The sequence below is a fragment of the Lipomyces tetrasporus genome (assembly GCF_029532465.1).
Source record: "Lipomyces tetrasporus strain NRRL Y-64009 chromosome Unknown POJ06scaffold_4, whole genome shotgun sequence".
Lineage (NCBI taxonomy): Eukaryota > Fungi > Ascomycota > Lipomycetes > Lipomycetales > Lipomycetaceae > Lipomyces > Lipomyces tetrasporus.
In genome coordinates, this window is record NW_026611599.1 from 408,372 (window position 1) to 429,982 (window position 21,611).

The following is a 21,611-nucleotide window of genomic DNA, read 5'->3' on the forward strand; positions in this document are numbered from 1 at the left end:
GATATCCAAGACATAGCTAGAAATACAACCAAAGCAGCAGTAGTATAGAAAAACCTATCCTCTTCAAACCAAAACATTAAAAAATAAAGTCTACCGACTCCTAAATACTAATCCCATAAAAGTACATTTTTCTTCTACATGGAACTTTGCCGAGTATGCAGTTTTGTACATTTTTACTCGCTAACGTCGTACTCCCCTTCCATACCTTCGCCGGGCATATGGCCGTGGTGCTGCTGCTGATGGTGATGCTGCTGGTCAGAGTGCGACCCGTGGCTCTCACCACCACTCGTCCGTCGGCTCTCCGCCCGCCATCCTTGCCGTCGATTCTGGAACCAGATCTGGACAGTCCGCGGCGTCATGCCGAGCTCACGAGACAGCTCCAGCCGCTGCTCTGTAGACGGGAAAAAGGTCTGTTGGAAGACTTCGTTCAGTCTGTTGACTTGATGCTGAGTCGCGCGTTTCCGCTTCGGCTTGAGCGGCGACAGGTGTGTCTGCCCGGCCGGCATGCCATGCATGCTATGCCCCATTGGTAACGGCATGCCCGGAGCGAGCGACATCGGGCGCAGCGCCGGATGCTGGTGTGCGAGTGCCGGGTGCGACGGCAGCCCGTACGGAGTCGCGGCCGCCGGATACATGGATTGTGCAGCTTGTGGGGCCGGTATGTAGTATGGCTGGGGCGGCGGAACGGCCATGTAATGCGGTGGTAGGGGAGGAGGATGGATTTGAGGGGCAGCGGCCATGGCTGGCAGTGGACCGGGATACATGAACTGCTGCTGCTGATGCTGCGGCTGCTGCGGTTGCGGCGGCGGCGGCGGTGGATAGGCTGATGTCGGCATTTGCATTGCCGCAGCGGCTGCCATGGAGGCCGATGAGGCCTGCAGTACACGGACCGAACGTGGTTGTGGAGTGGATCCAGAGGCAGGGTCGTACCCCGACTGCGCAGTTGGTGTACTTGTTGTTGACGTTGTTGTCATGGTCGGCGACAGCCGCGCCGGGGCGGAGGCAGTCGAGTTTGACGACGTATTGGACGATATCGAACTCCGAGCGATTCCTTCGGCGGCTGCAGTTGGGGTAGAAGACACTGACGGGGCAATAGACGGGTTAGAGATACTTCCGGATTCTGACGTGGCTGGCGCAGAAGGAGCGCTCGTCGAGGCTGTAGTCAATAGGGTCTGGATAGACGGCAGCCGGGTGGGTGAGATATCCTCTTCATTATCTGCAACGACGACCGTCAATAATTGATGCCGCCAACATCAGCATACATACCCGCAAAATGGCCCAAACTGGCCGGATCAAGTAACTGCTGCTGCTTCTGCGGAACACGCTGTTCATACGGGTCCTCTGCCGCGAACCGCAGCTCGTCAGCCATCTGCGGTGTAGAGAACTTGTCGTGATTCCGTAGTAACCACCCAGAGTAGCTCGGGGACAGTCGTTGCGGCAACCGACGTCCGCTCACAGTAAGAGACTCGAGTTCGCGCGAATGCGCACCTTCTTGGTCGTGTCGCTGTGGTAGGATTGAGAAGCGGGACTGTGAATACGGGGACGAATGGTGGCTCACTGCGTGTGGAGATGCCGGTGTTGGTGTCTGATACGAATCGTAGTGATGGTAGTAGTGGTGGCTGTTGTTGTTGTTGTTGTTGTTGTTGTTGTTGTTGTTGTTGTTGTTGTTGTTGTGGTTGGTGCTGATATAGGCCAGCAGAGACATATCCTGCTCTTGAGATCGCGTAATAACGCCCAACACTCCAGGCACTATATCATATACCTTCACGACGTCCGCAACTGGCAGAGGCTCGCGTCTGTATGTAATTGCGCGACGACGAAGACACTGGCGGAATAACACGAGGACGCCTAAAAGCGCGAGACAAAAGTGCGGCAGCAGCGAATACGTGAGCTTTCACAATAGATCGGACCTGACAGGAAGGATAGAGAAAGTGCCGGGAACTTGAGGAGAAGCCATCTATGTAAGAACACACAGGACCGGCAGTTTACGGCCTGGACCTTATTTTTAAGCGGGACTGAACTTTAACCGATAAAAGAACGGGACGATAACCGAACGAGACTTGGGGACGCAAGCGAGGACACAGTAAGTAGAGCGGGATGGAAAGGCCTGAAGGGAAGAGGAGGGGAGGGAAGGGAAAGCGGAGGATGTCCGAGACGTGGGACGGGTCGCGAGGGAGAGAGGCAAAGCCAGGCCAGGTTTGGTGTGTAGTGCTGTTGCCCGCGGGTGGGGTGAGTGGAAGGAAGAGGGTCAGCGCCCAAAGCTTTTTTTGTTACAAGAGAATGCAGAAAAGCAAGTTGCCGCCAGGGTCGGGCCCGAGCAAGCAATCAATTCAATCATCACGCGGTACGAAAGACGGCAGGCGACAGTTGGCGGAGCAGGTACGGATTGTTAAGCTTGCGAACGATGAAGTCGGGCTGCGGAGAGTTGAGTTTTAGTTTATGGCGCATTGAGCGCGACATTGGTTAATTGGTGGTCGTGTGTCGAGTCGCGCGTCGCCCACGCGAGCGAGCGCGCGACACACCGCGTGTTAAGCAAATAATGTATGCTTGATACAACCGTCGTGGCTTAGCAGTCGTTCGGCAAGCCGACACGCGGCCAAAACCTGATGACGAAGTCGACGGCGGGCGGGCCCCTGACAGACAGCAGATTTCTTGGGCAAAATGGCAGGTGTAATCGCAGGCAGTGGAACCAAAACAGGAAGCCATCAATGAGGTTCGGCGCAGTGAGTTTAATGTAGTCGTTAGCAGATGCCATTATCATTCCTGAGAAATATGACGCACTACCGACGAACATTTCAGAATTCGGACGCCAGCAGCAAGCGATGTCTGGCTAACTGTGGTCGTCGGTTGTCGGTCAGTGTCGTTCGTCGCTAACTGTCACTTGTCAACGTGGACGAACGTCGATCAGAGAATTGTTCAGCGCTCCGTCACCTTATGACGAATAGGGCATAACTATACAACAGAGTCGCGCACGGTGTCTTCGGTGAGTTGTGACTTCCACATTACAGAATTACTGAGACTTGCCCACTTCGGCTAGCCAGACTGAGGGCGACTAGGTGTTGGAAACCATGCTAGAAATCTCTTGATACCATCTAAGCGAGAAAACCTGAGACTGAGATCCGGTTCGGCAATTTAAGCCCGGAATCCTGTCGACGTCGCATTATTGTTAAGAACCCGTTAATAAACGAGAACTCTATGTTTGCCCCTCCCTCCGTCATCTTATCAGCCATACCATAGTGCAGTTTGCGACGCCACGACAACATCCTGTGCCGGGCGTCGCAAATCACTGTATTCCATACTCGAGACGACTGATGTGCTGAACGCCACAGATGCGCGACTGCGCTAGAACACGGCACAGGCTCGAAATTTTTGAATGTGCAGGACTCCGATGACATTCGGGCAGCCATAGTCTGTGACCGTCATATGCTCCAGTTATTTGCTCTGCTTTGAATAACCAGACTGAGCTGCCGAGCGTTGGTTTATTCCAACTTGTAGTGTAATCCGGCCTAGCGGACGAAGTGGTAATCGACTGTCGCACTATGGATGCAGTCGCCGCCGCGTGGACCCTTAATTTCTGTGGTTGGTTGTCTGCTGCAACAGTAACTTCATCTCTGAGTCGCATCGGTAGTTTGTGAAATAAGTTAGTAGCACAAAAATGTCGCATACTCCCGTCGCGCTTGCGAACCTGTTTCTATTTAAATAACCGGGCAGGATTATGGTTCGAGATCGAGCCAACAATGCTTAGTCGAAAGTATGAATGTTTGGCACTACTACGAAGAGCTTACGAAGCAATGGACAACGATCAAGGAGCCGACAGAGAATAATATGACGATCTGCGACACAAGCTTCGGGCGACCCTTAATTTGCGAATGCGCTAATAAACATGCAACTTGCGGTGGCGCGGCTGCGATTATGACCCGAGGTGGGTCGGTTGGCGACGGTCTTATTACTAACTTTGCCAACTGTAGCCACTCTAAGTCAATAAAAGTTTTAATAGTTGCAGGTTAGTCCGCGAATTAGACGCTGGTTTCCCCCGATTCATAATTAAAAATCTGTTCACATCTACGATCGGCCTGCAGTGTCCGAGACAAAAGTCGCCTAATCATAGCCGATAACAATCGCAGGACGGTCCTTTGTTCGACCAAGGCCGTCGTCACGCGGGCATTGTGGCGTTCTGCACAAATCCTCTAGTCTTGCCGTTAAACCTGTTCCGGATTAGCGTCTCTAGCCCCCTCTGCTTGCTATGATACACAGGGTCGCAACGTTCTGTCTGCCACAAAGCGATGATTTTGCTGCACAAGTCATCTGACGTTTGCGAAGATCGTGCGAATCAAATTGCTTCAGTTACATCCTGCTGCATGCTGAGCCCCACGTACATTATCAAACCCGCAGTCCGGACCAGGTCGGTTAGAGGTTGGCCTCGAAGCTCATATCAGCTGCATGGATAGAAATTTCTAGAACAGTAATAAAATGCACCGCTTGCTTTCTTCATTTTCTTATCTAAACCGCAAGTTTCGACAGGACCATGTCGATTCATTTTGGCACCCCCTGGTTAAGACAGTTGCTCGACGTTAACGAATTAAACTTAGCAACCCATGTTTGATGTGACTCTGACGGGCCGGCTGGAGCGATCGCGGTGCGGGTACCCGTCGACCATACGCCATGAAACCAGAACCGGTGAGCTGTGCTGGGGGTTGACGCCGCAATAAATTGATTGGGTTAGGACCAAAATCAGTGTTGGTCAAAGTATACGGGGGCGGTCGGACGAGCTAAGGTACCGACGACGTCCCATTGGACGAGAAAAAAGACCACTATCAGTTCAATTTCCACTTAACGTGCTGCTGCTTGGTGGCCGTCGGCGAACAGATGAAACAGGACCTTTAATGACTCACGGCTTGCAGGATCGACGAGTCTGGGCTGGATGATTTTCGCAAATATTTTTAGAAGTTCCTGGGGGGTGTCATACTCGGACAATTCGATTGGAGGTGGACTTGGCTCAGCATAGCCACAATAGCTAACGAAATTCGCTACCTTCGACATGCGTCGACTACAATACCCTTGGTATGCAGTTAGGATTAAGTAGACCGCGAATCATCCAAATATTTGTGCCACGACCAGATGTCGAAACCGCAATCGCCTGAACAGACCTAAGCTATCATGGGCGCCGTGCCAAACGACCGATTGTTGACAAGCAACACGACCTCATCTCTAATCCGAATCCGTGAAGCAGGACAGAAGCGCCGGCTCCGTATCAAGATATCAGTATTTCATACACGAGGTGGCAGTACGAATTACTATTAAATTCACTTCCTAGAAACCCAGCTCGTCCATTCGAGTGTGTTTACTCGGCCGCCTTCATTTTTCAAGCACGGCTGCCGGGCTTGCATATCATCAAATCGAGAGCGCCTTGTAGAGTGCAGTCGACATCGCCGGCCATTAAACTTAACCGCAGTAGCTCTGTGTCGCAAAAACGCTAATTTAGCTTGCTGGCAAATTTCATGGGTTCAAATTAAACGATGCAGCCGGCCGGACTAAGATTCCTAGTCTAAGTTTGCTGCCAAGCCTAATGACCTCCCGTGCGTAATGTCATAAAATGAAATGAAACTTTGTCCTCAAAACTGGGAACTGCGGGCGCGCAAGGACCAATGAATGACCTGCGAAGACCGACAACAGTCTTGCTTGCGTGCCGGAGGCACCGACGATTGGAGCCCCGAGTATTGGCTGCGAAGAGAGCACTAAGATGAAGGTCAGATAGCAGCTGAGCTCGCGACTTCAAGCGTAGAGTTGACTGCCGGTGTCGACCGTTCCTGACTATATTAACAGTTGCGTTGTTTCAATAGGCACTAATCCGAAAGGAAAGTTGTCAATTTAGTAGTACTGGTGCACACAAAGGCCGAAGCGCAAAAGCTTAAGAAAATGCGCCGGTAATTAATCCGCCGTCGGCGCTAACGACAAGTAGCGTTGGGCCAGTCCGCGCCCTGACGTTGTCGGCAGCGCGAAGCCTTGTTCGCGAACCATGAAACACACGAAAAACTGCCGCGGTCGCCGGGCATCCCTTAATACATTCACGCCACTCGCAAATTCGCAATTCAAAAAAAGCAAACTCAAATTAAATTTTGCGATTGGTCTATGGACTTGGACTTCGTGCAGTGCGTGACAAGGATGTGATTGAGAAACATTCACCAAAGTTGCGCCAGTTGTACAACAAAACATGACAATTCAAGTAAACATCCCACACGCCATACTGAAAGAGTCGGCGTGAGACGATCTCCGCAGCTGTTTGGGCGCAGTAGTATCGACACAGTCTCATGTCAAACTCGTCCGGCAGATATTCATTCCCCGAGGCGAGGCGCAGATTCCGGCTCGCGATTACACCCGCAAAAGCCAGCCGGGCACAGTGCGGAGGACCAGATCGATGAACGATTCCGTTCCACATTGAGCTGCCGACAGCCTATTTGTGGCGAGATCGTTGCTTACACGTCAGCAGTCGGCTCATCAATGCTGCCCACGCATCATCACAAAGCACATGCTAACTACAACCAGCTGTGAGCAAGTCCAGGCATTGCGGAGGTATATGCATTATACTTTGTCCGCGTCCGTTGATTTGCCATTGGAACCAAATTCCTGTATTGCCGCACTGGCCGTTTCAGACAAATTACGTCCACCAAAGCATCAGGAGAATCAACCAACTCACGGGGCTTCGCACGGCCCGCTTGACTCTCATTAGTCGTCCATCACAGCGATAGTCAACTGATGAGCCAAATGCATAGACCATAAGTCGACCAGTAGAACCTCAAAGCGGCAGGTCCCCGGGTCATTCGAAACAACCACAGCATGGACCAGCCATGTGCTTACCAAGTTCGGCAACATTATCTACAACTTACATTCCCTTTTATACATGTGTCATCTATTCTCGGTGGAATTGGTCGCCAATCTTGGCGTCAAAATGCTAGCATAATATTGCCGACATACAATCTATTATTCGCACGGCGCGTTCACCCCCCCGACGCAGGGATCACTGAGCCGCGCGGGATGCGGAAACGGCGTGACATCTAACACGCGCCTATTTACGTACAGATTATTTTACATCTAATATTCCATTGGGCTCTTCTGCATACAAGGCAAGATAAATTGATAACTCAATTGGTCTTTGCGCGTAGTTATTAGATCGATTTGCACGACATACTAAGAGTTCTATAGCTGTCACTGAGAATGAGTATAGCAAAAAATATATATTTGAATACAGAACCAACTTGTTGTCCACATGATATACCTTACAAAACAGGCACCAAACGTAAACATCTACGGACCAGCAAACTACATCCATTGCATATGCATTCACTTCCCAAAACTAAAACGCCAAAATAATAGAAATCCTGGATAGTCTGCTATGCATTCCTAGGATTTTTTTTGTGTGCACATTGAGATGCTCTAAATAGGAGACGTCTCTCGCTTCAACCATTCTAGAGTATACTCGTCCCCTTTTAAGAACGAATTCGTCTTTTCGTACACTTCAGCATGGTATACGTTTAACCATTTCTTCTCATCTTCGTCTAACATTGTTGGGTCAGTCAATTTCTTACACATGGGTACCTATTCCAGACGTTAGCCTCATTCTCGACATAACCTCCTCACCAACTTACCATAGTAACAGTCTCGAAACCGTAATACTTCTTGTCGCCAAAATTGTTAGGAGTATTCTTCTCGGTGACCAACACTACGTTCTCGATCCGAATACCGTACTGTCCGTCCTCATAGTATCCAGGCTCGTTGGAAATCAACATGCCGACTTCCAAAGGAACCTCATTGTACTGCATTCTCGTGCCAATGCCGATCGGACCCTCATGCACGTTCAGGAAGCTACCAACACCGTGGCCGGTACCGTGGCGATAGTCCAAGCCTTCGCGCCACAAATGCTGGCGGGCAAGAATATCGAGGATAAATCCGCTCGAACCCTTGGGAAACACAGACCGCGCAACTGCGATATGGCCCTTCAACACAAGCGTGTATGATCTCTTTTCTTCGGGAGTTGGAGTTCCGTAGTGAAGGGTTCTTGTCGAGTCCGTGGTGCCGTCACTAGAAACCGTTAACTTGGACTACTACGTGGTGAAGGATTTTGGGACTACTTACAGGAACTGTGCACCGGAATCACACAGATAGATCTTGTCCTTCTCAACCCGAGCGCATGTGCTCTTCTCAGGCTGATAGTGGATGATAGCGCCGTTAGACCCGGCAGAAGAGATGGTCGGGAAACTCAGGCCAACGAAATGCTCCTTCTCTCTGTCAAGTCACGTTAGCGCATTCAATCCTCGTAGCCCGAAAAATTAATCATACTTTCGAAATTCTTCCAGCTTATCAGCAGCCGAAACCTCGTCATAAATGTCACCCCGCGATAAGACACTCTCTAACCACGCGAAATACTGAATCTGTGCAACTCCATCCCGGATATGCGCCTTTCGCATTCCTTCAACTTCAGTCTCGTTCTTAACAGCTTTGGCGGCTTCAATTGGGGCTTTGATCGTAGAGACCTTGCTCTCGCCCAGGGACTTCGTCAAGGCCCACGATGCACTAGAAGTAACCAGCACCTTTTGCTCCTCGGTAGCAGTGACCTCTCCGAAAGCTTTAACGTCATCAAATATCGCGTTGTATGGCTTGACAGTCACGTTATCACCTAAATTCTCGCAAACTTTCTCTGTTATCTTGTCTTCATCAATGTATAGAATGGCTTCAGCAGGTGTAATGAATGCGTACGAAAAGAACACCGGGTTGTATGGGATGCTATGAGGTGAGAAGACGTTAGGAAATTATTACGTTGGGTACGCAAAAGTCACTCACTCGTTTCCACGGAGATTAAAAAGCCAGGCAATTTCGTCAAGCATTGACACGATAAGCCCGGATCCTTTGTTCTTCTCGATCTCTTTCCGGATCTCAACTAACTTCTCCTCAAACGGCTTGCCAGCAAACTCGAGACCAAGAATTCTGAGGGGTTCCTTCGGACGCTCTGGCTGTTTCTCGCCCCAAACTAGGTCGACAAGATTGGTGTCCATACCAATCAAATCACCTCCTTTCCTATTCTTAAGTTTTTCTGCCAGACTTTTCGCCTGCGCTAAGCCGCTTGTTAGCCAGTCCGAATATTATGGCGCTGCTAAGGGATCATACCAGCAGTGATCAGGCGTGCATCCACGCCAACGTTCTTTCCTCCCTCAGCTTCACGTAGAACCCTAGAGATGATTCGTCAATGACGATTCTCCCTTAATCGTGCGTCCAAAGTTAACCTACCATTCCTGCCACGTGGGGACGTCTGGTAATCCCTGCTTCAGCAACTCCCAATTTGAGTCCAATTCCTGTTCGGCTTGTAAAAAGTATCGGCCATCTGTAGATAATGAAGCCTTTGTACTCGTAACGACAGCACATCCAGCGGAACCGGTAAATCCTGTCTTCGTTAGTACTGCTTTCAGCATATAAGTGTACTCCATACCAGACATATATTCACGACGGGCATCAACAGGAGCAATATATTCGCTCTGATGCGCGTCTTCGGACGGCACAACTACACAAGCAGGTTAGGTGTTCAAGTTCAAATAGACTGCTTCGGGGACGCTCTCAGTCACAACGACTTACTGTAGACGTCAACATTATGCGCTGCCATCAATTTCCGCAGCCCATCGAGCCGAGACGTTGTATCCGTGCGAGAAGCGGTGGTTCCTGTGGACATGGTTCGTGTGAGTTGTCGTGCCGGAAGTGACAGTCGTAGTGCGCGCGAGATAGCCTGGTTGAGGCTTGCAGGGATCATTAACTAGAAAACTACTTTAAATAAATACGCTGTATCAGATCGCGATCTATCTGGTGCTCATGCAGCAAGAGCAGCAAGGGCTAAATGGTGAGGTTTACCGAGATGATATGGGCGATAACAAGCATTGTGCGAAGCGGCCACGCGGCGCCATGAGCCGTGAGTTGACGCATCTCGTGCCAGGATTTTTGGCGTTGCCGAACGCGGTGCTTGGGACAGACCGTGCAATCGACGACTGTATTAAGATATGCCAGCATTTGTATGAATACTAACAAGATAGACAACATCCCATTATAGCAGTGCGATTCGTAACAGATAGTAAAATATATACAGTGTAAATGACGTAATAAGCCCAAAAAGATGGCGTGCTAGGTAACTACAAATTTGATCTAAGCTTCCTGCAACTAATCTATCGCCCCTAACGCCGTCTTCGTGAACACATCAAATGGACATGGAATCAATATCCATGACATTATACAATGCCTGCACAAGTTAGTAGCTCACTACACATAAAATCGATTGAACGCTGGATCGTACCCTTTCCTGCGCTCGGAGATATTGCTTTATTGACTGCACCGCAACGATCTCATCCAGATCATTGTCCTTCAGAACGTGTAATCCTGCCTGTAGAAGTTCATACGCCTTCTTATACTGTTTGTCAGTAATATTTGACTCCAACTTTTCAGCAATGCCCTGTAGACGTTCTATTCGCTCTAGGATAGAGATCATCTCCCGATACCGTGCAGCGCGTTCAGCTAGGCCACGCATTTGAGTTTGCTTTGTGGTCAAGTTCTGTTTCGCTATGGTTAGCGTCTCTCGTAACTGGCGTACTCTGGTCTCTGCTTCTTCAATCTCTGTCAGTATTTCATTAAATATCGTAATTGAATTATTGATATCGTCATAATGGTCTGTAAAAAACTTTAGTAAGAAAGATCAAGAGCCACGAACAAGAATCATACCTTTGGAGATGACTTGCATAATGCTCTCTAGTCTTAGGGACAGATCTTTGAAATCATCGAATTCACTTGCTCGCCCGACTGAACTGGTATCCATAAGCTCCAGTGCTGTAGCAACAGGATTGCAATCGTCCGACGCTAACGCACCCCAATCCCTCTCAACGAACTTGAGTACGTCTGGTCGTACCATGTTAGTCTTTTCTCCACAAATACCGCGACAGAAATCATACCATTAATATGCTGTTGATCATAACTGCGACCACTTAAGTCTTGCACATCTTGTTTTGTTGGTGACGTACCGGTTCCAGATGGAAGCGGAGGCGGGGATGCACGTGGTTGTCGTAACGTACGGCTACGCGACTTTCGTAGAGGAATCGGCGGCGTTTTTTCAGTTGATGTAGATGACTGTGAAACGGAAGGAGCAGAAGGCTGTCGTTTGATCCGAACATACGGACTCGCACCACTTGAAGATGATGCGGCGGCGTTCTTTCCGGATGTTTGGGATCCATGGGATGAGGTTGTGAATGAACCTGAGGTCGGAGATGCAGAGTATTGATTTGATGGCTCAGGCGGTGAAGTGAAGACACTGTTAGAGCTTGGTGAAGAGTATGAGACCTTGGCAGATGAAAATGACTGTTTGCTTATGTATGGCGACGACGACGTCGCCGACTTGTGGACGCCTGAAGCATAGGGACTATTGGCTGTCACGGCAGCAGCATATGGATTATTTATACTTGGACTTGATCCATAAGAATTCCCTTTGGCTGCTGCATACGGATTATTGTCGGTGGAGCCAGAACCACTCCGCCCAGATGATGTCGCAGAGTAGGGATTGTTTGCTGTCGCGTAGGGATTGAATCCAGGTTGCTTTGCCGACATGGCGACAACAACCACGAAGAGGTTAAACAATAGCGGCGCGACAAATTTGGCCAAGTGAGATAAGATTGTTGACTGGTATGCCGAATTATTGTGCGCTTGCAAACACGTCAGCGTGCATCGTCCATTGGGTACGCGCGGCTATGTGGAGGATGGACCTAGCGTGAAACCGAATCAACAATGGCACAATTAGGCTTATATCCAGGGACATATATTGCGAACGACACGGCCTAATTTGTAGGGACATTGTCAAATTTTGACCCCCAGAATAAGCATAGCAGTTAGACTCCAGTGCCGACGGAAACTTCTGCCGACAAAGTTTCCTTGACAAAGTTTCCTCTCAATAACATTGGTCGTCGATGGCATTCGTCACTCAGAGAACATAGCCCGCCACATTCATTCACTCTCCCAAACCTGGCTGGATTTATATGTCATATCTAATGGTCTTTCGACTTCTATAGGAAGGCATCTCTAGTATTGCGGCTGCCTTGCAAAATTTACGGTCACTATTTTTGAGGGAAACCGGACAGCATGTCGGAGCTAGTGCCCCAGAAGGGGCATCTTCCTACGTAAGTATCTTCGCTTCTCTAACGAATTCTGCCACTGACTGTGTAGCCCACTGATCGCGGTCACCGGAGCTTTCGCGCTTGCAGCTGCTGTGACTTCTAGCGTTTCCATATACATGCATGCAAGGAATTACCGGAAACCTCTACTGCAACGTTTCGTTGTTCGAATCCAATTTTTGATTCCGATCTATGCCCTTTCTTGCTGGCTTGGCTTGGTGTCACACCGGCTTGCGATTTTTATCGATCCGATAAGAGATGTGTACGAGGCCTTCGTCATTTACCAATTTCTTTGGCTCCTCGCCAACTTTCTCGGCGGCGAACGCAACCTTATTGTCACGATGTATGGCCAACCTCCTCGAGAGCATCTCTTTCCCTTTCGCAAAATTCTCCCGAAGGTTGACATTTCCGATCCACACACTTTTCTCGCTATCAAACGTGGTGTACTCCAATATGCCTGGCTGAAGCCGTTGCTTGCCGTTGTTGCATTTCTCATGAAAGCGATTGGGATTTACAAAGAGGGTTATATCTCTGTCAGCTCAGGGTACCTATGGTTGGGATTGATTTATAATGCATCTGTTTCGACTGCCCTTTATAGTCTCGCATTGTTCTGGATTTGTCTCGCTACGCCGCTAAAGCCATTCCGACCGGTTCCGAAATTCCTGTGCATCAAACTTATTCTTTTCGCATCCTATTGGCAAGGATTTATGCTTTCGTTAATGGTACTGCTTGGAGTTATCAAGGATGTTGGATATTACACACCAAATAATGTCGCACGTGTCGTACAGAACAGCCTTATGTGCGTAGAGTTATTACTTTTCGCGATCGGACACTGGTACGCCTTTTCGTGGAAAGACTACGTGGATAACAGTATTGGATCTGCAAGAATGCCGGTATATTATGCCCTCCGAGATGCATTTGGAATGGGAGATGTTGTGGAGGATTTCAAAGACACGCTTCGTGGTGAGCAGTATCAGTACCGACTTTTTGACACGGTGGGCGCAATCGACCATCCCGAGAGTGCGGCAAGGTTGGCACGCTTACGTGAAGGTCTGCGGTACCAGCGTGGCGGAGAGGCTAAATATTGGCTGCCTAAACCGAGTTCGAGAAGATCAAGCAGTATTAGCACAGTATTCAGAAATGGGATGTCGGAGGATGCCGCCAGTTCGTCAGCGGGATATGTTGGCCTGCCACGAGATGATCCCAATGAACGTCGGCGATTTTCAGCATCTCCGTATGCGGAAGACGAAGAGGAACTGATTGGCATGAAAGAAGAGTGGGTATTGGACAAAGAGACTGAAGATCTCTTCCGAAAGGCGAAGGCGATGGAGTATGGAGACTACCATTACCCAGTTGTTACCGTGAACGAGTCACTAACGTACACGCCTCTCATTAACAAACTCACACCTGACCATGTAATTGATCCCATGCCATATTCGTGGATACGACCGTCATCAGCAGCGGGTAGCAGTAGGCCAAGTCGCGAGCAGCCGCTGGCCCGAAGTAACAGTACACCGAATTTGTTACTGGATATGGACGACGCTGTTGAATTGGACGCGGCTAACTTATGGGGAGACCATCCAGCTAGCGGTGCTCCATTATCGACAAATTCCGTAAACTTTTCGCGATAGACAGTTATAGATTTCTTTTATTTGGATTATCATCGATGTAGGGCATTTTAATGATTATCAGATATTTGGATTCGGATTCACGCTCTATGGTCACCTGTATTTTACTCTTTGTCTTGCCTTTTTTGTTAAGTTTTCTTTTGCATGGGTCATTTGGTTTGTCATTTCTGGTTGACTCATTTGCTTTCAGTTGGCGTGGTTGGTCGGATGCATGTTTTTAGTATAGCCATAGGCGTACATTACGTATACGAAGTAATCGTTTATAGAGACTATATATGCTTCAGCTCCTGCAATTCACATCATAACTTCCTTCCTATATACAGATAACTATCTTACATATGGCACACACATTCCTTCCTGTTATAAATCCATCCGATTACAATAACATTTCTTTCATCTATGTCTCGCTCTTAATTGTTACACTGCTATTCGACTCGTCACTATCCTCATAACTGTCGTCATCGAAGTCTAAGGGAAGAATAGTATCTACAGCACGTTCCAAGACATGCTTAACTCGGCTCCGCAGAGGTTCATATGAGCATATGACATCCATGCTTCGGAAGTTGACGGTTGCGACGTGCTCGTCGATTTTGACATATACGCCATCTTCGGGATTTTCCAGCGGCTCGACAGCTGAGCCGAACTGCGAATCCAGAAACACAAGGACACGTTCAATTTTTTCTGGACGGGCGAGATTCGCGTTGCAATGAGACGGTTTGGACGTTACTGTGATACTTAGTACAGACATGCACAAGATTAGTATTAAAGTACTTACACTTGACCGACATTGGGGATGCATCAACCGAAAGTACAATCGCAAGGACGGAGTCCGCAATTGCATCATTCAGCATATTTCCCTCCCATTCGATAACAATGGACTTGGGCTTACACAACACGTTCACTGAGTCCATTACCTTGCAACGTTAGCTCCGAGTATATCTGCATCGCAGTTAAAAACTTACATTGTAGCCAACTCCACCAGCAACAGAAGCATCTTTAACGCTCCCGAACATCTGCTCTAGATGGAATTTAACCAACTCTGCAGACACATCCGCTGCAACGCTCTGCCGTTGTATGATCGTACTTGTCGTCAATCCCGAAAACTCTTTCAAATCATCTGCAGCCATGATACTCATTTCGAAATTTTTCTGTACTAGAATTCCAGATATAATCTGGCCATCCATGGGGGGTTTGGCAGCTAATGATCCCATAACTTTCGCTACTTTGACTCCTCGGAATGGTAACCGCACCTCTTCCGAGTTCCTAGGGTTGAACACCTTCACTTCGTTGTCTGTCTGTCGGAGATCTTTATACTTGCTGAGAAGTGCACTCTTTAAGCGGCCCATATTCGTTTGCTCTCCATGAACCAATATCTGAGAAGTGTATTAGTAGCCGTACGTTTTATCAACAATATCACCTGACTCCATACAATATTCGATGCATTGACGAGGTCAATGAACTCTGAGTTTTGCTTATAGTCCACATGTGCGGCAAATGAAATTTCTTCAACGTATAGTCTTCTCGGTACCTTGATACCTCCTCCTGCAATAGATGGAAATTCCGACGGCTCATTAAGAATCTGCTTTGCTAGAGTTCCGTCAACAGAATAGCCGGTCAAAATCAGAGCATTCTTGGCTTCAGGTGCCCACCGCTCTAAAAGTTCACGCGAAACTCCATTCTGTAACATTCCTGGACTAGCGACCATGACACATGGTCCCAAATCGTCAAACCGCTCCAGATTTTTCAAACTTCTGATATGCTTGAATTGAAATGGATTGGACTTGTCGTCGCGGAATTTTTTACGTATGCTGTCGTTCATCATGTTGATGTATGTCTGATAAACCGCCAAACATTTTCTTGCCAAGGATGATGCGTAGAATACTGGAATGCCGTCTAATTCCCCGTGATTCTGCCAATATTCATCCAGAATTAATAGTAACTCTTGGGCGTTTCCTAGTGAGAATACCGGTAGTAGGCACCGGCCACCGTTCAGGATAGTCTTTGTAATCACGTTTAACAATCGAGTCTCCTTTTCAATACGTGGCTGATGTGTACTGGTGCCATATGTGGACTCTGTTATGAGGATATCTGGACGCTCTGTTGGAACTTCTGCCACATTCAAGTGCCTGTCCTCTTCCCGGGAATAATCACCTGTGAATAATATCTTAATCCCACCGATCTCGATGAAATACATTGCCGCACCTAGGACATGTCCTGCGTGGTATGCTGTAAATTTAATACCCTCCACCTCTGTTGTGGAATGATAATCTATGGCTTCTATTCGCTCAAATGAGGCATTCAAGTCGGCATCAGTATAAAGCGTTGACGCGTCGTTTGACGAAATTGCGCTGACTCGGACATAATCGCTCAGTAGCCATCGGTATATAGCTTTGGTCGGATGCGTCATGAACGCGCGACCTTTGAAGTCGGTGTGCGTCATGACGTACGGAAGAGACGCCGCATGATCCAGGTGAAAGCTACAAATGTTACTACTTGCTCTCTGATAGTGCACAAAGGTACCTACTGGCTGATCAGAAGAACGTCGACAGTTGAAAGATCATAGTCGTCATAAAACGGCAAGGCTGCAAGGCCGTTTAGCGCGGGATGTACCCCCGCATCGAGCTGTTCCGGATTGTTAGTTCTGGCCTGGAGCACGCATATAACCTGCAAACTCACCATAACGGTCTTTCCTTTGTAGTTAATGATGTGACAGCTTCGTCCAACCTCGTTGCCGCCGCCTAAAGCAATGAACTCGAGGTAGTCAGACTCATCGACCTTGATCACATTGTTAGCGATATTAACTAGACAGTCGTAATTGCACAATATTCACCGGCTCGAAATCGGCTGCCTGTCGCTTGACGCTCATAGTATAGTCTAAACGTACTGGCGTCTTCCGAACTTACGATTGCTTTGTTGATCTATTGTATCGAACAATTGCCAATCACTTCAACCTCAAGAGTGAAACCCGGGTTTCACCATCTTTTTGAACCGATCTCCGCCGCCACTGGCTCCAATTCGAGTTTTAAGTTTAAGCGGCGCTTTCCACGCAAAACCCTGTACCCTATCTAAACCGAAGCAAATTGACCTAACGCAACGCGAAAACCTTGCCTCAATTTTTAATCGAATCTGGCAATTAATCGGTCGTGATATTAATATCGCCGCCATTTTAGTTAGGCGTGTAAGTATAATCAATCTAGATAACTTTGTTATGCGGTCGCTTCCGTTGGTCCAGTGCCGTTAATCCCTGCACAATATTTACCAGAAGTTGCGATCAGACGAGCTGATGAACAAGAAGTTGCTAACACCAGCTGGTCAGATATATATATAAAACAGTCACCATGAGCGACACCGAATCTGCTCCCGCAGTCACCGATATTGTAAACGAGAAGGAGCCAGCTCCTGCTGACGTTGTCATTGAAGAGTCTGCTCCTACTGAGGGATCACCAGCGGGCACTGAGAACGAAGTGGACGACGAAAATAAGACCAGCACTGTGTTTGATTCGCCAATAGATTTCACTGTTAAGCACCCGCTAAGGCATAATTGGACGTAAGTCGTCCCGATGCAATGACATATATTGGATTGTGTAGGCGGATGGTTAACCTCGAAGAATGTAGTCTATGGTACACCAAACCCCAGCATGGTGGTAGCAAGGTGAGTGCATAGCCATTGATGCTGAAGTTGGACTATGCTAATGGCATATAGTCCGACTGGGGTGACCAGTTGAAGGAAGTTATCGACTTCGATTCAGTTGAAGAATTCTGGGGCATCTACAACAATATTCCTAAGGCATCCGAGCTTCCGCAAAAGTCCGACTATCATTTGTTCAAGAAATCTGTTCGTCCAGAGTGGGAAGATGTTCAGAACGAAAATGGTGGAAAATGGGCATACCAGTGTCGAGACAAGCGACAGGTCGACATTGACGATTTGTGGTTGAACACGGTAAGATAATTTTTATTCGACATTTTGCGCAGACGACGTACGCTGACTCGATGTGAAGCTTTTGGGTGCTGTTGGCGAGACCCTCGAGGATGAGGGTGACAATGAGATCATGGGTGTAGTTGTTACCATTCGAAAGGCGCATTACCGAATTTCCATTTGGACCAGAACTGCCAATAATGAGAAAGCGCTATTGGCTATTGGGTAAGACAATCTGATATTCTATATGTGCTTCAATTGTTGCTAAAAGCAGTAGACATCGCTTCAAAGAGCTCCTAAAATTGCCTCCGTCCGAGCAGGTCGATTTTTCTAGCCACAAAGATGCCGCGACTTCCGGGAGCTCGCGTGCGAAGCCAAGGTTTTCTGCTTAAGATATTCATTATTTCTTTTAAAAAATATAGGTCGGGCTTGTTGTGCTATTGCGGTTTTCTTTTGGTTGCGCGGATCTGTTAATATTGCTTGGGTTTATACACATAGTGAATGGGAATTCATGCATATCGTGTAAAACGACTCTACCATGGCTGTTTTGAGTCTTATATAATGCTATTTTGTTGTATTTGTTCTGCGCTTGCTTGTAATATAGTAGCGGTATCTCAGGTCGTGGTTAATTGTTAGCCTGTGGTGCTCACCCTTGTCCTCTGTCAGTAATTACTACATCGTCGCCACAAAGTAAATACGTCATGACATGTCTATTTCTAATGTTTCTATTTTGTGGTGGTAGAGGCTCCAGTGGGCAAAAGGGTAACGTGTAATGTGGAGCTTACTTGTCCAGGTTTACTGATTGAGTTTGCGCGTAGTTTTGCAGTCACTAAACTTCTCTTGGCGCCTGCATATTTTATTCGCTATCGAAGGAGCGACTCCGACAAGGCTCAATCAATGTGCAATGCCATTTGAATTACATGTCTGGGGTTCAATAGGCGAGCTTCCGTCCTTTGATCCGGACTGCCTGGCAGCAATACTATACTTACAAGTGGCAGCAACTCCGTCGGACTATGTGATAGTTCCAAGCTCTAATCCTCTACTCTCAAATGATTGTATGCTCATTTCGCGTCCCATATTATGGGACAACATGCTAACTGATCCATCAGACAGACTTCCAGTCGTGCGCGTTAATCGGACAATAGTAGCGTCAGGAATTTTTGATGTTTTGAGGTTCTTCCAGTCAGAAGGCTTTGATCTAAACAGCGACCTTTCGCCAACCCAGAAGGCGCAAAATATAGCGCTTTCAACTTTTATTTCCGACAATTTCACGATCCTATCACTCTACATACAACGTCTCCACATTCTTCACTTTCAAGAGATCTTCCGGCCGGGCCTGATCCAATTGATCCCCTTTCCTTTACAATACGCGGCACCCATGTTCCTTTTCACGGCCGCGAAACGCCGTATAGCACACGTCCACGACCTCGACTCTGCGACGTCCGATTCGAGTTTCGGGAGGAACAGTAGTGTTCCTGGGATTTTGTTTCTCAAGAAACAAGCCATCCGATATTCCGACGTCCAAGACACAGTTCCCAAGACTCTGGTTGATAAGATTAACAAGACAGCCGGCGGCGCCTCAGAGTTTAGCGGTGTGCTGAGAATGCTGAATCTTGCGGGTGAGGTGTTAGCGTCGATTGAGAGTGCATTGAGTGAGAGTGAAGGACCGTATTTATTTGGCGAGAAGCCTAAATCGGCGGATGTTTTGCTTCTGTCGCATTTGCTCGTAGAGACCTTACCGAAATACGCGTCACCGTTTGTGAAGGATCTTATTGAGAGCAGGTACAGTTACATTCAGAAGTACCTTGACGAAAATAAGGATTTGGTATCGATCAACTTGGAAGACGTCAAGGTCGCAAGTGTGCATCCTCAAGATCGGCTGACAATTAGGAATATCATTAAAAAGTGCACGGGCTACTAGATATGCTGTTTGTGTCATCTGATTGTCATCTGATAATATTACTAGACACATAGGAAATATTGTAACATATATGTTGTACAGTATCATTGAGCGTTGCTACCTAAGTCCTTAACCATTCGTTACATCACGACGGTATTCCTGAGCGTCGAATACGACCAGACTCTAGGCGTACACTAAAAATTAACTCGACAACTCACTAGCTGTCTCATCCGACTCGTTCCACCGCTTCTCTTCGTCGCCGCCTGCCCATGCGCGCTCGATATACCCTAACTCATGCTTGACTCCCTCCACCGTAGCTTTGTCGCCGGTGTTCTTGCCTAGATTGTCACTGATCTTAATAGCTGGCTTTTCGTTGGCCGACGAGAGCTTGATAACGATATTTAGCGGCGTTGATTTCTTATGTGGTTGTGTGAGTGAGTGAAAGTCGTCTATAGGGTGTTAGAATTTATCGGGGGACCCGGAAGGAAACAGGTGTGACTTACTGGTGAAAAAGGTCCCAACGCCGAATGAACAGAGCATGCCAGCTTTTTCGGTCGCTATCTTGTACTTCTTGCACGACTCAATATCTAAGCTGTCACTGAAAACAACAACTTTCTTGGACTTGTCGATGTCATGCTCATCGTAAAATTTCGCAATCTTATCCAAAAACAATAGCGGATCTCCTGAATCTTGCCGCACCCCAGTATATATATTCGCGAGCTTGGGCGTAAACACAGTCAAGAACGCATCAGTCCCAAATGTGTCCGTCAGCGCCACGCCAACATTAGCATCCCCCATCGTCGCTCGCCATTTCTCCATTGCCAGAAAATTTGCGTTCTTATAATCTTGCGAGACGGCAGCGATGCCCATCATCCACTCGTGCGCAACAGTGCCGATGGGTGGAATCCCGAATTTCCACGCAAAGTACACGTTCGAGGTGCCTCGGAGCCCCGAGCCTACCTTCGCGGCCGGACTGGATTGGTACTTCACGTCGCCGGCGACTAAGCCACGCATGACCAGCTCTTGAGCCTTAAACGATCTGCGTCGACGGGTGCCGAACTCGGAAAACGCACAGCCGAAGTCGAGAAGTTCTAAAGCTTTCGCCTCCGCGCGTTCTTCCTGGCCAGTGTAATCCCAATCTGTATCAACGAACTTGAAGTACGCCTCAGACACTAGCGCGAGTATCGGGATCTCATATAAAATGGTATTAACCCATAATCCTTTTATCTTTGCCTTGACGTCTTGAGTCTCGAGGTCGTACTCTAGCTGCACGTGGTCTTTTGGGGAGAGCTGGAACGTCTCGAGAAATACGAGGTAGCGCTCGGGAAGTTGCTTGACTGTTGAACGCAAGTAATTTATTTCTTCGGGTGAAAATGACAGACTCCCAAGAACTTATCAGATAGTTAGTCTAATGGTAGACGCCTCGTCTTTCTCAAGATATTTCCCATACGATTAATTTGTGCTTGTAGCCAATCGAACGCGGCTTGGTTCAATTTTTTCTGTGGCGTCCGGTTCTTGAAACTGTACGTGACGGCTGTAATAAATTGCTTATTTAGCTATATCCGTGACAGAAGAATACCAATCAAATCTTACACGTGTTGGGGTAATGATCCAGGACAGCAGCTTGCATAGTCAACTTGTACAAATCCGTGTCCAGTAGGGAGAATATAGCGCGTTCCGGGTGGTGCTGCAGCATTTTTGAAGATATTTTCTTGCGGTGTATACAAAATTCCTAAAATCGTCTATAAAGGTGAAACTGCGTATAGTGCGATCTATGGGAGAATGCGTAGGTTAAAAAGTTCGTGTATCTTCGGGTTTGCTTAATGCATCACAAACGTTCCACAATCTGCAATCGATGATTGCTGTCTACTTAACGGCGAGCCCTTGATAGAGTTTAGATTAGCCGCACCATGCTATTCTGAGCTCGGCTTTATAGTTTAAAGAAGCCATTCAAAAGCCAAGCAATTGCATTCAGGGTTCGC

The 21,611-nt window shown here is 47.9% G+C and overlaps 8 protein-coding genes across 8 annotated transcripts; 3 read left to right on the forward strand and 5 right to left on the reverse strand.

Moving 5' to 3' along the window:
- Positions 1-69: 69 nt before the first annotated feature.
- Positions 70-1,901, reverse strand: POJ06DRAFT_85707 (uncharacterized protein). The gene is made up of 3 exons (XM_056191663.1): positions 1,559-1,901; positions 1,267-1,504; positions 70-1,216 (listed from the first exon to the last, which is right to left on the reverse strand). The coding sequence occupies exons 1-3, from the start codon at positions 1,703-1,705 to the stop codon at positions 174-176; spliced, it is 1,428 nt and encodes a 475-aa protein (XP_056044439.1). The 5' UTR covers positions 1,706-1,901; the 3' UTR covers positions 70-173.
- A 5,303-nt stretch (positions 1,902-7,204) lies between these two features.
- Positions 7,205-9,924, reverse strand: POJ06DRAFT_250119 (peptidase M24, structural domain-containing protein). Its single transcript, XM_056187248.1, has 9 exons — positions 9,622-9,924; positions 9,479-9,550; positions 9,280-9,433; positions 9,160-9,221; positions 8,836-9,106; positions 8,335-8,778; positions 8,131-8,280; positions 7,644-8,076; positions 7,205-7,593 (listed from the first exon to the last, which is right to left on the reverse strand). Exons 1-9 carry the CDS (start codon positions 9,791-9,793, stop codon positions 7,432-7,434), a joined length of 1,920 nt encoding a protein of 639 aa, XP_056044440.1. The 5' UTR covers positions 9,794-9,924; the 3' UTR covers positions 7,205-7,431.
- Positions 9,925-10,010: 86 nt separating this feature from the next.
- On the reverse strand, positions 10,011-11,785 carry POJ06DRAFT_250121 (Sec8 exocyst complex component-specific domain-containing protein). The gene is made up of 4 exons (XM_056187249.1): positions 10,977-11,785; positions 10,750-10,923; positions 10,328-10,698; positions 10,011-10,273 (listed from the first exon to the last, which is right to left on the reverse strand). Exons 1-4 carry the CDS (start codon positions 11,623-11,625, stop codon positions 10,232-10,234), a joined length of 1,236 nt encoding a protein of 411 aa, XP_056044441.1. The 5' UTR covers positions 11,626-11,785; the 3' UTR covers positions 10,011-10,231.
- A 25-nt stretch (positions 11,786-11,810) lies between these two features.
- On the forward strand, positions 11,811-14,084 carry POJ06DRAFT_250123 (organic solute transporter Ostalpha-domain-containing protein). The gene is made up of 2 exons (XM_056187250.1): positions 11,811-12,191; positions 12,238-14,084. Exons 1-2 carry the CDS (start codon positions 12,154-12,156, stop codon positions 13,814-13,816), a joined length of 1,617 nt encoding a protein of 538 aa, XP_056044442.1. The 5' UTR covers positions 11,811-12,153; the 3' UTR covers positions 13,817-14,084.
- On the reverse strand, positions 14,085-16,782 carry POJ06DRAFT_250126 (beta-lactamase-like protein). Its single transcript, XM_056187251.1, has 7 exons — positions 16,644-16,782; positions 16,490-16,588; positions 16,338-16,435; positions 15,243-16,290; positions 14,776-15,186; positions 14,589-14,727; positions 14,085-14,539 (listed from the first exon to the last, which is right to left on the reverse strand). The coding sequence occupies exons 1-7, from the start codon at positions 16,677-16,679 to the stop codon at positions 14,211-14,213; spliced, it is 2,160 nt and encodes a 719-aa protein (XP_056044443.1). The 5' UTR covers positions 16,680-16,782; the 3' UTR covers positions 14,085-14,210.
- A 133-nt stretch (positions 16,783-16,915) lies between these two features.
- On the forward strand, positions 16,916-18,522 carry POJ06DRAFT_250130 (translation initiation factor eIF 4e-like domain-containing protein). The gene is made up of 5 exons (XM_056187252.1): positions 16,916-17,360; positions 17,429-17,465; positions 17,517-17,753; positions 17,812-17,954; positions 18,007-18,522. Exons 1-5 carry the CDS (start codon positions 17,152-17,154, stop codon positions 18,119-18,121), a joined length of 741 nt encoding a protein of 246 aa, XP_056044444.1. The 5' UTR covers positions 16,916-17,151; the 3' UTR covers positions 18,122-18,522.
- Positions 18,523-18,546: 24 nt separating this feature from the next.
- POJ06DRAFT_250132 (uncharacterized protein) lies at positions 18,547-19,704 on the forward strand. The gene has a single exon (XM_056187253.1). The coding sequence runs from the start codon at positions 18,634-18,636 to the stop codon at positions 19,648-19,650; it is 1,017 nt and encodes a 338-aa protein (XP_056044445.1). The 5' UTR covers positions 18,547-18,633; the 3' UTR covers positions 19,651-19,704.
- On the reverse strand, positions 19,705-21,459 carry POJ06DRAFT_250134 (Quinolinate phosphoribosyl transferase). The gene is made up of 4 exons (XM_056187254.1): positions 21,223-21,459; positions 21,080-21,163; positions 20,133-21,020; positions 19,705-20,078 (listed from the first exon to the last, which is right to left on the reverse strand). The coding sequence occupies exons 1-4, from the start codon at positions 21,323-21,325 to the stop codon at positions 19,831-19,833; spliced, it is 1,323 nt and encodes a 440-aa protein (XP_056044446.1). The 5' UTR covers positions 21,326-21,459; the 3' UTR covers positions 19,705-19,830.
- Between the last annotated feature and the right edge of the window lie 152 nt (positions 21,460-21,611).

What these genes read in the sequence shown, in the direction of transcription:
- POJ06DRAFT_250123 (XM_056187250.1), top strand. Translation starts at nt 12,154, where the DNA reads ATGTCGGAGCTAGTGCCCCAGAAGGGGCATCTTCCTAC. An exon ending in CAGAAGGGGCATCTTCCTAC is followed by an intron (nt 12,192 to 12,237) that starts GTAAGTATCTTC and finishes CTGACTGTGTAG; the next exon opens with CCCACTGATCGCGGTCACCG.
- POJ06DRAFT_85707 (XM_056191663.1), bottom strand. Translation starts at nt 1,705, where the DNA reads ATGTCTCTGCTGGCCTATATCAGCACCAACCACAACAACAACAACAAC. An exon ending in CACCGGCATCTCCACACGCA is followed by an intron (nt 1,505 to 1,558) that starts GTGAGCCACCAT and finishes ATCCTACCACAG; the next exon opens with CGACACGACCAAGAAGGTGC. An exon ending in CAGTTTGGGCCATTTTGCGG is followed by an intron (nt 1,217 to 1,266) that starts GTATGTATGCTG and finishes TCGTCGTTGCAG; the next exon opens with ATAATGAAGAGGATATCTCA.
- POJ06DRAFT_250134 (XM_056187254.1), bottom strand. Translation starts at nt 21,325, where the DNA reads ATGCTGCAGCACCACCCGGAACGCGCTATATTCTCCCTACTGGACACG. An exon ending in GGATCATTACCCCAACACGT is followed by an intron (nt 21,164 to 21,222) that starts GTAAGATTTGAT and finishes AATTTATTACAG; the next exon opens with CCGTCACGTACAGTTTCAAG. An exon ending in GCTACAAGCACAAATTAATC is followed by an intron (nt 21,021 to 21,079) that starts GTATGGGAAATA and finishes CTATCTGATAAG; the next exon opens with TTCTTGGGAGTCTGTCATTT.
- POJ06DRAFT_250126 (XM_056187251.1), bottom strand. Translation starts at nt 16,679, where the DNA reads ATGAGCGTCAAGCGACAGGCAGCCGATTTCGAGCCG. An exon ending in GACGTTCTTCTGATCAGCCA is followed by an intron (nt 16,291 to 16,337) that starts GTAGGTACCTTT and finishes TAACATTTGTAG; the next exon opens with CTTTCACCTGGATCATGCGG. An exon ending in ATCCCCAATGTCGGTCAAGT is followed by an intron (nt 14,540 to 14,588) that starts GTAAGTACTTTA and finishes TAAGTATCACAG; the next exon opens with TAACGTCCAAACCGTCTCAT.
- POJ06DRAFT_250130 (XM_056187252.1), top strand. Translation starts at nt 17,152, where the DNA reads ATGAGCGACACCGAATCTGCTCCCGCAGTCACCGATATTGTAAACGAG. An exon ending in CCGCTAAGGCATAATTGGAC is followed by an intron (nt 17,361 to 17,428) that starts GTAAGTCGTCCC and finishes CGAAGAATGTAG; the next exon opens with TCTATGGTACACCAAACCCC. An exon ending in ACGATTTGTGGTTGAACACG is followed by an intron (nt 17,754 to 17,811) that starts GTAAGATAATTT and finishes CTCGATGTGAAG; the next exon opens with CTTTTGGGTGCTGTTGGCGA.
- POJ06DRAFT_250121 (XM_056187249.1), bottom strand. Translation starts at nt 11,625, where the DNA reads ATGTCGGCAAAGCAACCTGGATTCAATCCCTACGCGACAGCAAACAAT. An exon ending in TGATCAACAGCATATTAATG is followed by an intron (nt 10,924 to 10,976) that starts GTATGATTTCTG and finishes TGGTACGACCAG; the next exon opens with ACGTACTCAAGTTCGTTGAG. An exon ending in ATCTCCGAGCGCAGGAAAGG is followed by an intron (nt 10,274 to 10,327) that starts GTACGATCCAGC and finishes TAACTTGTGCAG; the next exon opens with GCATTGTATAATGTCATGGA.
- POJ06DRAFT_250119 (XM_056187248.1), bottom strand. Translation starts at nt 9,793, where the DNA reads ATGATCCCTGCAAGCCTCAACCAGGCTATCTCGCGCGCACTACGACTG. An exon ending in GTCCCCACGTGGCAGGAATG is followed by an intron (nt 9,222 to 9,279) that starts GTAGGTTAACTT and finishes AATCATCTCTAG; the next exon opens with GGTTCTACGTGAAGCTGAGG. An exon ending in TGCACGCCTGATCACTGCTG is followed by an intron (nt 9,107 to 9,159) that starts GTATGATCCCTT and finishes CAAGCGGCTTAG; the next exon opens with CGCAGGCGAAAAGTCTGGCA.
- POJ06DRAFT_250132 (XM_056187253.1), top strand. Translation starts at nt 18,634, where the DNA reads ATGCCATTTGAATTACATGTCTGGGGTTCAATAGGCGAGCTTCCGTCC.